Below are 15,719 nucleotides of genomic sequence, written 5' to 3'. Positions count from 1 at the left end.
TTATTGCACTCAGCCCCAACTGCTCGGGGGAGGGGCGGTGTCACACATTGAAACAGACTGACATGCAAGGTGCAAGGCAGCCCAGGCGGAGAAATTTTGCTTTTGCATTCCCATATGGAAAAGATATATAAATCTTATAAAGTTTGTATCTGTCTTGTGTGAAACTTGTATGAAAAGCATACAAGAGTGAAAACAAATATAAGATCCCTTGAAAAATTATATAAATGAAACTTGTATGTTTTGGATACTTATTAAAACAATATATGAAAGAAATGAGAAAGTGGCCACTTTCATGAGTAAATCATATAAGCCTTATATGATTTACTCATGAAAGTGGCCACTTTCATGAGTATAAGTATAAGTTTTTACTATTTCTTTTCCATATGGGTTTTGCAACTCATTTTATTTCTTTATCTAATAATAAAACTATTCAATCAGATAGTTATTTGTGCACCCGTACGAACCCTGGGTTTATTTAGTCCCTAAGGACCCCAAAGCGCTTTACACTACATTCAGTCATCCACCCATTCACACACTGGTGATGGCAAGCTACATTGCAGCCACAGCTGCCCTGGGGTGCACTGACAGATTGCGAGGCTGCCGGACACTGGCGCCACTGGGCCCTCTGACCACCACCAGTAGGCAACAGGTGAAGTGTCTTGCCCAAGGACACAACGACCAAGACTGTCGGAGCCGGGGCTCGAACTGGCAACAGGACTTACTTAGACTTAGATCCTCCCATGCCTTATGTGGCATATCGGGCTCTAACGAACGCCACCAGGCTTGATCTTGTGCCCGGGCTTCGGCTTCTTCCAATGATATATTATTGATAGATTAGGTCTTGATGGAATGACCTTCGCCAGGTGTTTCGGGGATGTCCTCGTGGTCTTTTAATGCCCAGGGGTTGCCAGCGCATCGCTGTTTTTGGAATCCATGCGTCATCCATGCGGAGGATATGGCCGGCCAGTCGGAGTCTTTGGCATGCAACGATGTTGTGAAGTTTGACTGTGCCACTCCTTCGCAGGACCTCCTCGTTGGTGATGTAGTCGGTGTAGCGGATCTTCAGAATCCGGCGAAGACATCGCTGCTGGAAGACGTCGAGCTTGGTGTTGATGCAGGCCGACACCTTCCAAGTCTCACTGGCATAAATGGCAGTTGGGATCACGATCGAATTAAGCACGCGGAGTTTGATCTTGAGGGAGATGGTCGGGGAGGACCAGATCTTGTTCATCCTCCGAAATACCGCAGCTGCCTTTCCAGTGCGGCACATGACATCCACCTCCACGTTGCCGTCATGGGAAATCGCGCTACCAAGGTAGGTTCTCCACTTCTTCTAGCAGCTGTGTCCTGATGTAGATACCCCGTCGTGGGTCCATGGAGCTGACGTGCATGATCTTCGACTTTTCAGAGCTGATCCTCAGGCCAGTTCCATTAACAGGAACACAGTGGAAAGAAACTATATCATTCGGATTGTCTACATTGGAGGGAACTACTTCCTCTTCCGCCTTTCATAGTCATGTGCGAAATACGGCTGTATAAATGTGTTGCAGCCCCTTGGCGTGAACACTCACAACAATGGCTGCGCGTAAATGGAGTCATGTGCGGACGTATTTTACATCCACAAACAGCCGAGGCGTGGTTTGCGATACATGTGGCAAAAAAGTGAGGTGTTGTGGCAGCTCCACTAACCTTGTCAAACACCTCAGAGTAAATCATATCACAGAATATGATGAGCATATGTTGAGGCGAACTGAAGAGGAGAGGAGAGGGACAGGTGCTGCTAGGGCGAGACAGACATCTCTCACGGAGTCCTTTAGTGCCGCAGGCAGGCAACGTGTTCAAATAGCGCACAACTTCAGTTTTTTTTATTTCTATATGATGAATTCTGCATTATTAAGTGAAAAGAACAATTAATCTAATGTCCTGTAATCATTATGACTCTATAATTTGAGATACAATAAAAGATACAATAAATAAAATAAGTTTTGTACAAAGTATCAGTATCGGATCAGTATCGTCGATACCACCCTGAATTTTACTTGGTGTCGGATCGGAAAGGAAATCAGTGGTATCGCACATCACTAATTAAAGCATTATGATTGGCTATAAGATAACAGAACACAAAATAACAATATATGCAAGTGACAAATGGTAAATGCATTCAGTCCTAGCCACTTTGTCACAGGGTGGGTGAAGCAAGTTTTTTTTTAACTGACCTTAGGTGTTTTCAGTAATGTAATTCTTCAGTTCGTTGAAGACTAATGTGAACCACCATTTGTCACGAATACGAAACATCATCAGTTGTGCACCCCCAACTCATTGGGTGTTTCAGCTGTTTATCACAATACACCCTCATTTACAGAGTATTTTCCAAAAGGTCTTTGGGATCATCAAGATGTTTTCTGGCAAAACTGGCACGAGCATTTATGTTCCTTTTGCTCAGCAGTGGTTTTTATCTTGGAACTCTGCTATGCAGCTGGGGTGGCTGGCATGGCTGTAGGTCACTTACTAATTGGGAATGTTGGTTGTTCGATCCCCATCTGCTCCAGCCTGCATGCTGAATATCCTTGTGTCAAGATGTGCAGGTGCAGATTGTATGCGTCTAGTCTGTGCCTGTCCTGGTCCCATGTCTTTGTGTTAAGTGTGTGTGTGTTTTCTGTTTTACTTTGATAGTCACGTGTGCTTTGTTAGTGTGTCTACTTTTGCTTCTCTTGTCTTGTCCTGCCTAATTAGTTCCACCTGTGTTTCCCTCCTGTCTCCCGTTCCCTGATTATTCCAATGTGTATTTTAGTCCTTAGTCTTCCCTTGCTTGTTGTCACATCATTAACCTTCATGGTCCTCCTCAGTGCTGTGCGTTTCCTCCATGTTCCTAGTCTCTCTAGTTCCTAGTTCGGGTTTCTTGTTTTCCAGTTCCCTGAGTCCTGAGTTTGCTAGCTCTAGTTATTATGCTTCATTTTTGTTTTCTGTATTCGGGTTTTTTACCGTGCAATAAAAGCTGCCTCATTTAGTTCATCACTGCGAGTCCTGCTTTTGAGTTTAGAACTTTAAAATCTGTCTGTAAACACAATATGGTTTGCTTTGTCCAAAATGTTTGTGCTTCACTTGTGCTAGGAGGAATTCTAGCATTTTATCAACACGTTACTTATGAGTGTAAAGCAGATATTTTTGTGTGTGTGTTTTACACATATATACTGTATGAATGCATTTTGTTTGTGTTAGCTTATAACTTGGGAATTCACACTGTTTGTCATTGTAAGCTTTATTTTGTGAATAATCTTTTACCTCTTTGCACTGGGAAAATAACCAACATTACATACAAAACACAAAGGTCACATATGGGAAAAACTGTGACTACCTGGCTAAGAAAATGAAAACCAGTGTAAAACCAGTGTAAATCATCTGCAGGCAGTGTGTCCTAGCATCATGTCATGTATGCTACAACACTGGCAGAAAAAAACTGGCCCAGCCTGAGTTTCATGGCTTGCAGACTGATGTGTGCTATGACAGACATGCAAGGAATGCTTCTACTCATTCAAAAATGCAGCCTGAATGAAGAAAAATTTAGATGAGTGATAAGGTGTGACAACTCCAGCTTTCTCTCTGGAACATGCCAATTTGGTCCCTTTAAGCACTGGTTTTTGGGCATTGATGAAGGGCTCTGTAATTTGATCGTACTTCCTGAGAAGAAAATATATGCTGGACTTTATTTGGCCAATTCACAATTGAATGCATACATGAATATAGAAAAATAGAAAAGGTGTGTCAGGATGCTCGACAGTTTTAGGCAATACCAGGAGATATGAAACAATTCCAGTTTTTAAATGGACTGGTTGGTAAGTGGTAAATAAAATAGTTATAAATATAGCCCTTTTCTGCTTAAGCACTCAAAGTGTGTGGGTTTTTTTTTTTTTTTGTGGCATTGACCTCATTGACTGGAATGTTGCTTGTTATGCAACATTAAGGCCTTTAAGAGAAAGAGAAAGGGAAAGCGAACATCCATGTAGAGAAAGAAAGGTAATGAGTACAGAGAAGAAACACTCATACCAGGCAAGACACAACAACAGACTCCTTTGAGCTTTTGACTTTCCAGCATGAGTGGGCAACCTATCAAGGTAAGAAGTAGCTTTTTCACACTGCAATTCAACATTTTCAGTTTGCTAGGGAGTAATACTACAAATACTACTACTACTTTTGATATAGTTTTGTACTTTATGGGATAGCCTACTGTCAGGCATCAAGAATAGCCATGCTGAACCAGATCAATCATGTATCAAGTGCTCAATTTGAAGTTTTAGAATCAAAAAGGTTTCTATTCTACATCATAGCTCTACATTACAGCCACACCTAACCAAAAATACTAGAATAAAATTAGAAAATACCAATAAGAAAAAACAATAAGAAAAGATGAGAAAAAAAGCAAAGGTGTACCAGGATACTGTATTACACCCTAAATGTACAGTATGTCTGTGATGCTTCTGCTCAGTTCTGGCAATTCACAAGTCCACACACACACACACACACACACACACACACACACACACACACACACACACACACACACACACACACACACTTGTGGAAACTTGAACTCATGTAAATTCTCCCAAATTTCTCTCAAAACCGGTACTAGTTTCACATCTGTGCTACTTGAAGATAATTTTCTTAATGGTGGAATGCTATATTTCAAGTCCGCCTTTTGGATCCCTTGCCAGACTTCAAATTTTAAGTATTTCCTCAAAAGAACCCTTTAGATCTTGGCATGATGATACGAATTACAAAAGCAACAAGAAGGGACATGTAAGGAAAGAGATGTAAACACAGATGCCACGACAGGTGCTTATAGGCACATAGAGGAGAAACCAAGACACAGACACCAACCAAGACACCTAATAGCCAAGGAACTAAACTGGAAATATAATGGAACTCGGGAACATGGAAAGAATAAACTCAAGACTAACTAGTGGAACTTAAATATCATCATCAAAATACAAAACAATCATGAAAACACAGGAAAGTCAAAATACTGGGTCCAAGAACTAGAACCATGACACCTTGGGCAAGATACTAACCCCAAGTTGCTTTCCAATGCATCCATTGGAATATGAATGCATGTGAATGTTAGACAGAAATCACTTGCATAGAAAAAAGTGCTTGTGGGAATGGGTGTGAATGAGGCAAGTTGTGTATAGCGCTTTGAGTGTTCAGAGTAGAAGAGCGTTATATACGAACCAGTCTATTTCCTATTACTGTGCAGTCCATTTTTTTCCAGGCACATTCTTTTGGTGGAGTCATGAACACTGACTTCAACTGAGGCAAATGTTCTGGGGTCTTTTGTGACTTCTTTGATGAGTGGTCACTGCACTCTTGGGCTAATTTTGGTCAGCTGGACACCCCTGGGAAGCTTCACCACGGTTCCATGTTTTGCCATTTCTGGAAAGGGGAGCAATCACTTTTCACACAGGACTTCAGCACTCTGATTGAATACTAGAGAGGCCTTTTTCCCATGAAATCTGTTTAAATCCCCCAAAACATTTCTTTAGAATTTTTTTGTTTATTTTGGCATTATCAAAGACAAGAGATAAGCATTCAAATCCAATATTAACTGAAACTGAGAATCTCTGAGCTGTTTCACCTGTTGGATGTCAGAATTTCCTTATCAGTTCTCTTATTGATTCTTATTAGGTTCTCACTGCTTCAGCTTTAAGAGTCACCACCATCTCTAAGCAGCATATGAAAGACGTTTTTTGCATTTTGCATGTGCACGCCACCCTGAACGACAAAGCACTGTATGATGAACAGTGTGTTTCTGTCCAACAGGGTACAAAGGTGCCATGGATTCAGATGAAAGGAGGATTGTTCTTGTGGGGAAGACGGGAGTGGGGAAGAGTGCAGCAGGAAACACAATCCTGGGGAGAGAGGCCTTTGAATCAGAACTGTCACCATCCTCTCTGACGTCTGAATGCCATAAAGCAAAGGGGAATGTTGACGGTCGAAAGGTAGCTGTCATTGATACTCCAGGCCTTTTTGACACGAATTTCACTCAAGAAGTATTGAATAGGATCAAGATGTGCATCTCTCTGTCTGCCCCTGGTCCTCATGCCTTCCTTGTGGTTCTTCATCTGGGCAGGTTCACCCAGGAAGAGAAAGATACTGTTCAGATGATCCAGACCACCTTTGGTGAAGATGCAGCAAAATACACAATGGTGTTATTTACACATGGAGACCAGTTAAAGAAGCAAACCATTGAAAACTTTATTTCAGAAAGTCCTGATCTCATAGCCATCATTCGAAAGTGTGGTAACAGATACCATGTCTTCAACAATGAAATCAAAGATCCCAAACAAATCTCTCAGCTCCTGGACAAAATTGACAAGATGACTGCAGTTAATGGTGGAGGTTGCTATACCAATGCAATGTTCATGAAAGCAGAGGCAGCCATAGAAAAGGAGAAAGAGCGACTCCTGAAGGAGATGGAAGCACAGAAGCAGAGAGAGCTTGATAAACTGAGAGCCAAATATGGAGGAAGGGCCACCAGAGAGGAGCGCAAGGTGCATATGAGATATCATTATGAAGCCAGAGCCAGAGCCGAAAAATCAAACGACTTCACTTCAGCACCAGCAATAGCTGTTGCAACAGCCTGTGGTGCTGCCATTGGAGGTGTGCTTGGAATTGCAGGCGGTCCAATAGGTTTGGCAGTTGGAATTGCTGCTGGAGCAGCTGTTGGAGCTACAGTTGGTGCTTTAGCAGTGAGAGTCTCAGATCGCTGCCACATACAATGAAGATTTTGGAGGATTAAATTATTCCCCAGGAAAATTTTGGCAGTTTTGGTCAACTGCATCTCAAGAAACATTTTTGCACAAATAAAGAATACGACTTTCCTAATCACTTTTTAATACTTAGAGAAATAATTTGAACATGTACAAGTGAGAGATACTCAACTGTTAATAACTTCGCTATTATTTGTAAACGATTACAATCACTAATGGAATATCAGTATCTATATAAATTCTGTTCTGGGAATCTTTTGTATTTTTTTTGTCAGACTGGATTGAAAAAGTGTCATTCTAACCTTGTTCAAGCCCAAACATGAAACCAGCCAGTCATGCTGGTATGATATTCCATAACCTTGGACATGTGAGCTGTAGGAGAGATGTAGCTATCTATGTTAAATCTCTATACTATTCTCTCTAATATTCTGGGGATTTTGCCTTGCTGTTGGTCAACAGTGCACATTCAACTCAAAGTTCTTGATTAATTCTAATTAATTCTTTTGATGCTGGTGTTTGAAATGGAAGAAACTCATTTATTTTGAAATATGTGTCACCATTTAAATGACCTGAACCCAATTCAAAAATGTTCAGTGTTCATCTTTTGGATATGGATATATCGATATATGGTTGTTGTGTTTTGGCTATCGGTGATTGCCTTAGAGCAGGGGTCTAGTAAGGAAGAAAGATTTGCACTCACTTTTGCAGTTTTGTGTTATACAATATTTAAAATTTAAAAAACCCACTACATTTTCATAAATATTTGTCAGTGTATTTTTTGTTTTGTTTTTTTGTACTTCTCGAACACTTGAGTGGCCCTCCAATGAGATGACAGTGCTAGCAGTGGCCCCCAGCTCATTTGAGTTTCAGACCCCTGCCTTAGAGTGACTGTCTGCTCAACCTGGTATATAGGTGTATATACATGTTTGTCTGGCAGTCTCTCTAAGGACTTCAACAGTAAAATCAAGGCTTAAACCTCACACAGACCTTTGAAGGGTTGTAAACACACACACATACACACACACACGTTTTAAAGAAATTGTAAGTCAGCATGTTCTTGTGGGGTGAAAACAAAACCTTTTAAATTAAGTTGCTTACATTGTGTCATTAGGGTTTTTGTATTTAAAGTTTCTTTTTTTCCATCTGGGTGTTCCAAATAGGTAAAAATACGATTTAAAAAAAAAAAGGGTCAGTACCGTAACCCTAGATTTGTTGTGGGTGGCCTGGTAGATAGAGGTTAAAATAAAAATGCTGATTTGCTAAAGAGGGTTGGCACCAATTTATGCACTCATATTTTATTAGTTTATGGGGATTGTTTTTTCAGTCTCTTAGAATTCTGCTTTAATATTGGGTGCTTGACAGTCTGGAAAGGCCAGCTTTTATCTTACACTGTGATGGTGAGCAAATAACTTGTACACTGTACACAGTGTTGGGGAGTAACGGAATACATGTACCGCCGTTACGTATTCAGAATACAAAATATGAGTAACTGTATTCCGTTACAGTTACCGTTTAAAAAGGTGGTATTCAGAATACAGTTACTTTGGTGAAATAAATGGAATACACGGCGGTACTTCCTTGTTTCATATTGTCGCGGGTCAGGATTGTTTGGGTTTGTTTGACAGCTACGTTTTGTTGTTCCAGGCGGCAGTGTTACGGTTGCCATGGTTACAGGGTGACGCTCTCTCTCTGCCTGTTTCCTGGGTGAGAGAGCGCTTTTTTGTTGTTGTTGTTGTGCTAAGCTAAAAGGCAGAATGCTACAGGCATAGCTCTAAAGAATGTAGCCTGATGGGCAGTGTAGTCCGTGCTGCAGGGAGAATGGACTGTCATACACGTTATGTGTCTGTGAGCGAGGGAGGGAGAGAAAGGAAAAGTCCGAGCTGTCACGGAGCAAAAACGGGAGCTGGAAGCATGTAAATATAATAATAACCACTGCAGCCAAGAAGAGTGCCTGACGAGCCCATTTGTAAGTAAGCTATTAAGACTCGACTGTACACTGTGTTCGTGTTTTCCTCCGGAAACAATAAGTTCCGTTGGAGCAGCCTTTCAACGCCTCTCTCTGTCTCCCGCAAGCAAAGTTGACCCAGACAACAAAGTAAAGCTAGTTTTCGGCTACCAGCCCGACACTAACCCGACGTATTAGCCAGAGGTCCCTTTACTACGTTTCGGACCTTCAGTAATAGTAATAAATCACAGCAATAGTACATTCACGTAGTTGTAAACAGCATGATAATATATTAAGTATTCCATAGTATTCAGAATACGTTACTCTCATTGAGTAACGTAACGGAATACGTTACAGAATACATTTTGGGGCATGTATTCAGTATTCTGTAGTGGAATACATTTTAAAAGTAACCTTCCCAACACTGACTGTACACAATCTACACTAAAGTTCAATATTTTATACAATGACAGCAGAAAAAGAAAAAAAACTGAAAAAGAAAAAAGATGTTCATTTGTTTTATGTCTGCAGGTTCTAGGAAGCAGAAGAAGAGTGATGAACTACGTATTATTTTGGTGGGAAAAATAGGAGGAGGGAAGAGTGCAACAGGAAACAGCATCTTAGGAGGAAAAGCTTTTCAGTCTGAACTGTCCCCATCGTCCTGGACATCTGAGTGCAAGAGAGCTCAGGGAGATGTGGAAGGTCGAAAGGTGACCATCATTGACACTCCAGGGGTATTTGACACTAATGTGACTGAAGAAGAAGTGTTAAAAAAAATTTAAATATCTATTTCTCTGTCTGCTCCTGGCCCTCATGCCTTCCTGATGGTCCTAAAGCTTGGTAGGTTTACACAAGAAGAGGAAGACACTGTGAAGATGATTCAAAGTACTTTTGGTAAAGAGGCAGCCAAATACTCACTAGTTCTGTTCACACATGGAGACAAACTAAAGAAACAAACTATTGAAAAAATGAACGACTTCAAGAGCTCATTGAGGCTGTCTATGGCAGATATCATGTCTTCAATAACGAAGCGGAAGACCCAGAACAAATCAGGCAGCTTCTAGAGAAAATCGACAGAATGACTGTGGAGAATTGTGGGGGTCACTACACAGTAAACACGTTGAAAAAGGCAAAGAAGGCCTCAAAGAAAGAGAAACACAGACTTGCAAAGGAACGAAAGGATGAAGAGCAACAGAGAAAGAACAACCTAAAGGCTGAAGTCAAAAGAGAAATGAATTTAACAGGACAGTCAGTGAAGCATGCAACATGTCTGTTGCAATAAGAAATTCTAACTTCATAGAAGCAAAAAGCTATTGCCTAGTTTAATGTATTACTTTAATAATGCTTTTTGGCTATAGACTATGTTGTTAACTTGTTTTAGTCAGAGCCAACTTTGCTTAACAAACCATTATCTATATTGCCAAAAGTATTAGCTCATCTGCCTTACCACGCATATAAATGTGAGTGACATTCCATTTTTAATTCATTAAAATATGATTTAATATGTAGGTTTAATATGATGTCAGCCCACCCTTTGCAGCTACAACAGGATTAGTTCTTCTGGAAAGGCTTTCCACAAGGTTTAGGAGTGTGTTTATCTGAAGCGCACTTTTGACGGTCTTCCTCACCAAACTCACTTATTCATGTCTTTATGGACCTTGCTTTGTGCACTGGTAAAGAGGCAAACTGCAAACTGTTTACACAATGCTTGGAGCATAAAATTGTCCAAAATGTCTTCGTATGTTGAAGCGTTAAAAGCTTTTTTCACTGGAACTAACTCCTGAAAAATAACTCTACACATAACTCCCCAACAATAAAACTACACTTGGCACTGTGCAGTCAGACAAGTACCATTTTCCTGGCAATGACCAAACCTAGACTCGTCCTTTGGATTGCCAGACACAGAAGTGTGATCGTGACTCTAGAGAACACATCTCCACTCCTCTAGAGTACAGCGGTGGCATGCTTTAGACCACTGCATCTGACACTACAGTGTGTACAGCATTACGCTGTACACACTGTTCTTGAGCTAATCTGAAGGCCACATGGAGTTTGGAAGTCTGTAGCAATTGATTCTGCAGAAAGTTGGTGACTTCTGTGCACTAGACCCCCACTTTGTGATCTGTTTGTTATAATATTATATATTATATATATTAATGTTATAAAATTTGTTATAATATTACTAACACATGACTGTGGAATATTTAGTTGTCATGGTCCGGGTGAGTGCTGGGATTTTCCACTGGAGCGTGGTCACCACCCCTGGGCGGAGTCACCCTGCACTGGCATTACCACACACCTGCGAGCAACTGAGCTGCCGGCATTTAAGACCAGCATTCACCCCTACTTGCCGCCAAGTGATCTGCTAACCTCAGTTAGTGTCATCCGTCACAGGTCTTGTTGAATTTTAGAGGTCGTTATTCTGCCCTCACTAGGGTGGTTTCTAGCTTGCCAGATAGCTAACAGGTCCAAAATAAACATCCGGGAGTCAGCGGGTACGTGTAAGATGTTTACTGTCGAAACACTGTTAAACTGTGGTACAGAAACAAAAATAAAATATTACATTTCTGCTCTAATTGCATTTTCTTTACAATATCAAACATTAAGCCATGCACTACAATGTACATAACACATAAACACAAACACATCCAGACCCCTTCACTGGTTATTAGGCCCAGGCATTTAGCGATTAACTTAATGCTAACATTACATGGGAAATCCCATAGACAGGCTAACGTGTTAGCATCACGGCCATTTCTCACACAAAACTCTAAACTGCTACGCAAAACTATCGCGGGAAAGCTTACACAACATATAGCAACTACTTACAGGCATGTGCTCTCTCAGGCTCAGCAAGAAAAAGTGAACAAAAAGTGGAACAGACAACAGTTTGGCTAAAAGACGAAGTTTTTCACTGGTGAGGCACTGGTGAGGCACTACGGCAAGCCTGCTGGTAAAAAAAAACACAGAACCAAATGAGTATGCCTGCCTTAAAGGGGCAGCACACTCCCCGCCTGGTATACAGTGCCCACTAGGGGTGGGTTTTGATTATCGATTAAAATCGATTCTAGCTTGGATAATGTGATATCGATTCATTAAAATCCTAAATCGAATTTTTAATATAAATTTATTTTGCCCGAAAAGCCAGAATCTCAGAACCTCACAAAATTTCAACAACCACCAAACAGCTAAAACAGTAAATGAGAGCAGGTACACGGATTCTGCACAAAGACGTAAACACCAAGCATGGACCCACCGACGCATCAGAATCAATGAGATGTCGCCTTTCTCACCCAACGGCATGGACACGGTCGGGGCTGAAAGCCGACAGCTCACTGATTCTGATGTTTCGGCGGGTCTGCACTTTGTGTTTACGTATTTTTTGCGCTAGATTCTGAGCTGCAGGTTTTATCTCTCTCCAACCAAAATTCACTGAACCAGCAGCAAAAGAAGCAGCAAACTACGCTTCACATTTGATAAACATCGTCATGAACTCCCTCTTACTTTTGCTGTTTTGCTTCCACCACTATAAAATCACACTTCATGCACAGCTCTCTCTCTCTCAGTATACTTCAAGAACAGTTTCCCATCTAAAAATCTGTTTTCTTCATTATTCACTTGCGCACAAGTCTACCGTTGTTTACAGCGCTGTTGGCCGCTGTTTTTTTCCTTTTACTTACTTCTGAAAAGAAAGCCTAATTTCTGCTGTTCAATAGACTACTGAACAAATTTAAACTTTTTAAAATTATGCAAAATTGCAAAACGCTTAGCAGTGTCTCTAATAAAACTTTGCTCTGCTTCACTTCAGCAGCATCAGGTAATGTTCATATGTTGATTAATGGTTTTCTTTCATTTTTGATCTACTGCACAATATTTTTATAAAATCCCAGGCCAGGAAAATTACCTTCATGTTTTTCTGTGTTTTATCCTCAGCTACTTTAATACAAAGGCATTTGCTGTGATGCTTACACCTTTGATAAAGTCACGCAAGTGTCAGCTTTCTTTTTATAGATATAAAAATATGGAAATGTACTGATGCATGATCTGAATTATAATATTTCTGACTGTCTGAGGCAAATACCATGCTATACCACTATGTCCCTCTGAGTAACACAATTTCAGTGGCGGGTCTTGAATACACCCTGGGGGTGCCTCCTTGAACAACTCTCACCTCCACTTTCCGGACCCTGCTGTCTTGACCCAGAAAGGTATTTACCACAAGTCCTGTGGGCCATTGATTTCCTTTAGCCTCTTTGTCCTTTAGGAGCACAGTATCTCCAACTTGTAGGCTGGCTTGTTCTGCTTGCCATTTCCTTTTCGACTGGAGTGTCGTCAGGTACTCTTGACACCATCTTTTCTAGAATGAATCCACAAGGCTTTGAACTTGCTTCCACTGACTTCGGTAGATAACCTTGAGGTCGATGTCTTCCAAAGGAGCAGACACGGAGTCCACCTTTTGTGTTAAAAGCATAGCAGGGTGAGTATGGTTGGCATGTCTGGATCTGAAGACACAGGGACTATTGGCCGGGCATTCATGATGGCTGCGACCTCTGTCATCAGCGAGGTGAGCACTTCGTGTGAAAGACTAGGGGAATGCATCTTGAGCAACATGCTATCCAAAATGCGCCATCCCTATCATTCTTTCCCATGCTCCCCCCATATGAGAGGAGTGTGGAAGATTGAAGTCCCATGTGCAGCCTTGGTCTTTGAGGTAAGACTGAAGCGTTGCATCTTCTGGGGTTATACCAATTTCTTTACATGCACCGACAAAGTTTGTGTCTCGGTCTGAACGAAAGAGCTCTGCTTGACCCCTGATGGCAGTGAATCGCCTAAGCGCATATATGAAGCTCGACGTAGACAGAGATTCTATCACCTCCAGGTGAACTGCCCTTGTTAACCAAACAAGTAAACATAACAGCCCAGCGCTTATTTTCTGAAAGGCCTCCCCTTGTGCGACGGGCACAAACCATCCATGGTCCAAAAACATCTAATCCAACTTCGACATCTAGCTCATCCCTCAAGATATCAGCCAGCTCAACTGCTAGTACGGCCACACAAAGCTCTAGACGGGGCACAGTATAGGAATTTAGATTTCCCTATGCGGAATCCTACAAGACAGTGTCCTTCATCATCAACTGCCCTGAGGTAGGCATCTGCCAGAGATGGCCATGGTGGACACATCACAAAAGGCACATAACTCCCTGTGCTGTGTGGAAAGCAGGGAAGCAGGTAGATACTGCCTTGGTATGTGAAGTTGCTCGAGTGCCTTCAGTGAGTCTCTCCAAGACTACCCCTTTTTCAGCAGGTATTGGGGTGTCCCAATCGCAATGCTCCGCGCATAGCTCTCTGACTATAGCCTTGCCCTGAACTACTATTGGAGTTGCAAACCCCAACGGGTCAAATATGCTGTTAACTGTGGAGAGAATACCGCTAAGGGTAAAGGGCTTCTCTTCCTGGGAGACAAGAAAGGTAAAGCTGTAGGTTTGAAGGTGGCAGTTGAGACCTAAGCTTCTCTGCATTGGCAACAGATCCACACCTAGCTCTAGGTCTTTCAGCTCTTTAGCACATTCCTCAGGTGGAAACGCCTCCACTACTATGTTGTGGTTGGAAGCTATCTTATGTAGCCGTATGTTGGAATCAACTAACATTTCCTTGGTTTCCTTCAGGACTCAGATGGCGTTGTCATTGGTGGAGAAGGAAGCAAGACCATCGTCCACGTAAAAGTTCTTTAGAACGAACTCTTTTGCCTCTGCACTGTGTTCTTCCTGTCCTTGCAGAGCTGCTCTTCTCAAGCCGTATATGGCAACAGCAGGAGAGGGGCTGTTGCCGAATACATGCACGGTCATCCTATACTCTGTGATGCGCTTGGTGGGGTCATTGTCCTCAAACCAGAGGAAATATAGGAAGTCCCGGTGATCATGGCAGACTTTGAAACAATAGAACATCTGTTCTATGTCTGCTGCCACCGCTACAGGTTCCTTGCGGAAGTGAATGAGGACTCCTAAAAGTGAATTATTCAAGTCAGGGCCACTCAGCAGGATGTCATTTAGGGAGACACCATCATGCTTAGTGCTGGAGTCAAACACTGCCCGTACTTGACCTGGTTTTCGCAGACGATACACTCTGAAGATTGGCAAATACCAGCACTCTTGTTCACCAGTGGGTGGTGGTATCGCTTCAGCATGACCTGCCTCAGAGATCTTCTGCATAAAGGCAATCATGTGTTCTTTCATATCTGGCTTCTTTTCCAGCATGTGCTATAATGTTAAAAGACACTTGACTGCTTGGGCTTGGTTGTTAGGGAGTTTGCGTCATGGGTTGCCTGAAGGGTGGCGGTGCCACCCAGCTATTTGAGTCGTCCATGAAGACCTCGTTGTCCATTATTTCCAGAAAGACTTTATCTTCCACAGACATAGCAGGCTTGTTGTCATGTGGCGTTTGCTGGAAGACCCCTTCATCAAGGCTATCTTTCCCATCAAACAGGATTTCTGATGCGTTAGCTCCTGGAAACCGACGATGCTGCTCTGGAGTGTCAATCTTCTCTTTGATGTGGAGACTGTTATTGCAAGGGTTGAACAGAGATGTATGACCGTTACTCAGCAAGTTGCACCGATAGACGTTTACAAACTCTGGTGGGCTCTTCCGAGACAAACCTCTCCCACAATCACCCATCCCAAGTTGAGACGTTGGGTGTATGGGGCATCTTGGTGCCCATTGCATCGCTTTTGAACCTTGTGTGCCCGTGGTACATCTCAACTGAGCAGGATCAGGATGCCTGCTGATGGATCTATAGCTGGGATTTTGTCCATGACCCGCTTGAGATGTGGATTATGTCTGGCAATCTCAGGTGTGGGGATTTCAGACTTATCATCAGGGAGCATGTCACATTCGATTAAGGTGGGGAGTGGAATGTGAGTCCATCTGATGACTCCATGATGAAATTGTTAGCTAGGCGCCCTGTGGTTTCAATAACTCCTGAGCAGGTATTCAAGGTGTATGGTGCCGTG

The 15,719-nt window shown here is 42.2% G+C and overlaps 1 protein-coding gene and 1 pseudogene across 1 annotated transcript; both read left to right on the top strand.

Moving 5' to 3' along the window:
* The first annotated feature begins 1,202 nt into the window (after positions 1–1,202).
* On the top strand, positions 1,203–6,779 carry LOC134645390 (GTPase IMAP family member 9-like). Its single transcript, XM_063498813.1, has 2 exons — positions 1,203–1,225; positions 5,849–6,779. The coding sequence occupies exons 1-2, from the start codon at positions 1,203–1,205 to the stop codon at positions 6,777–6,779; spliced, it is 954 nt and encodes a 317-aa protein (XP_063354883.1).
* Positions 6,780–9,233: 2,454 nt separating this feature from the next.
* On the top strand, positions 9,234–9,994 carry LOC134644578 (GTPase IMAP family member 9-like; annotated as a pseudogene).
* The last annotated feature ends 5,725 nt before the right edge of the window (positions 9,995–15,719 follow it).

Source organism: Pelmatolapia mariae, linkage group LG16_19 (assembly GCF_036321145.2).
Source record: "Pelmatolapia mariae isolate MD_Pm_ZW linkage group LG16_19, Pm_UMD_F_2, whole genome shotgun sequence".
Classification (NCBI taxonomy): Eukaryota; Metazoa; Chordata; class Actinopteri; order Cichliformes; family Cichlidae; genus Pelmatolapia; species Pelmatolapia mariae.
The sequence above is the reverse complement of the archived record's forward strand: the minus strand, read 5'-3'. Positions and strand labels throughout refer to the sequence as shown.

Bases quoted from the DNA above. Each gene is read 5' to 3' on its own strand.
- LOC134645390 (XM_063498813.1), top strand. From the start codon at position 1,203: ATGGTCGGGGAGGACCAGATCTT. The intron at 1,226-5,848 runs GTTCATCCTCCG...TTCAGATGAAAG, and splicing joins GTCGGGGAGGACCAGATCTT to GAGGATTGTTCTTGTGGGGA.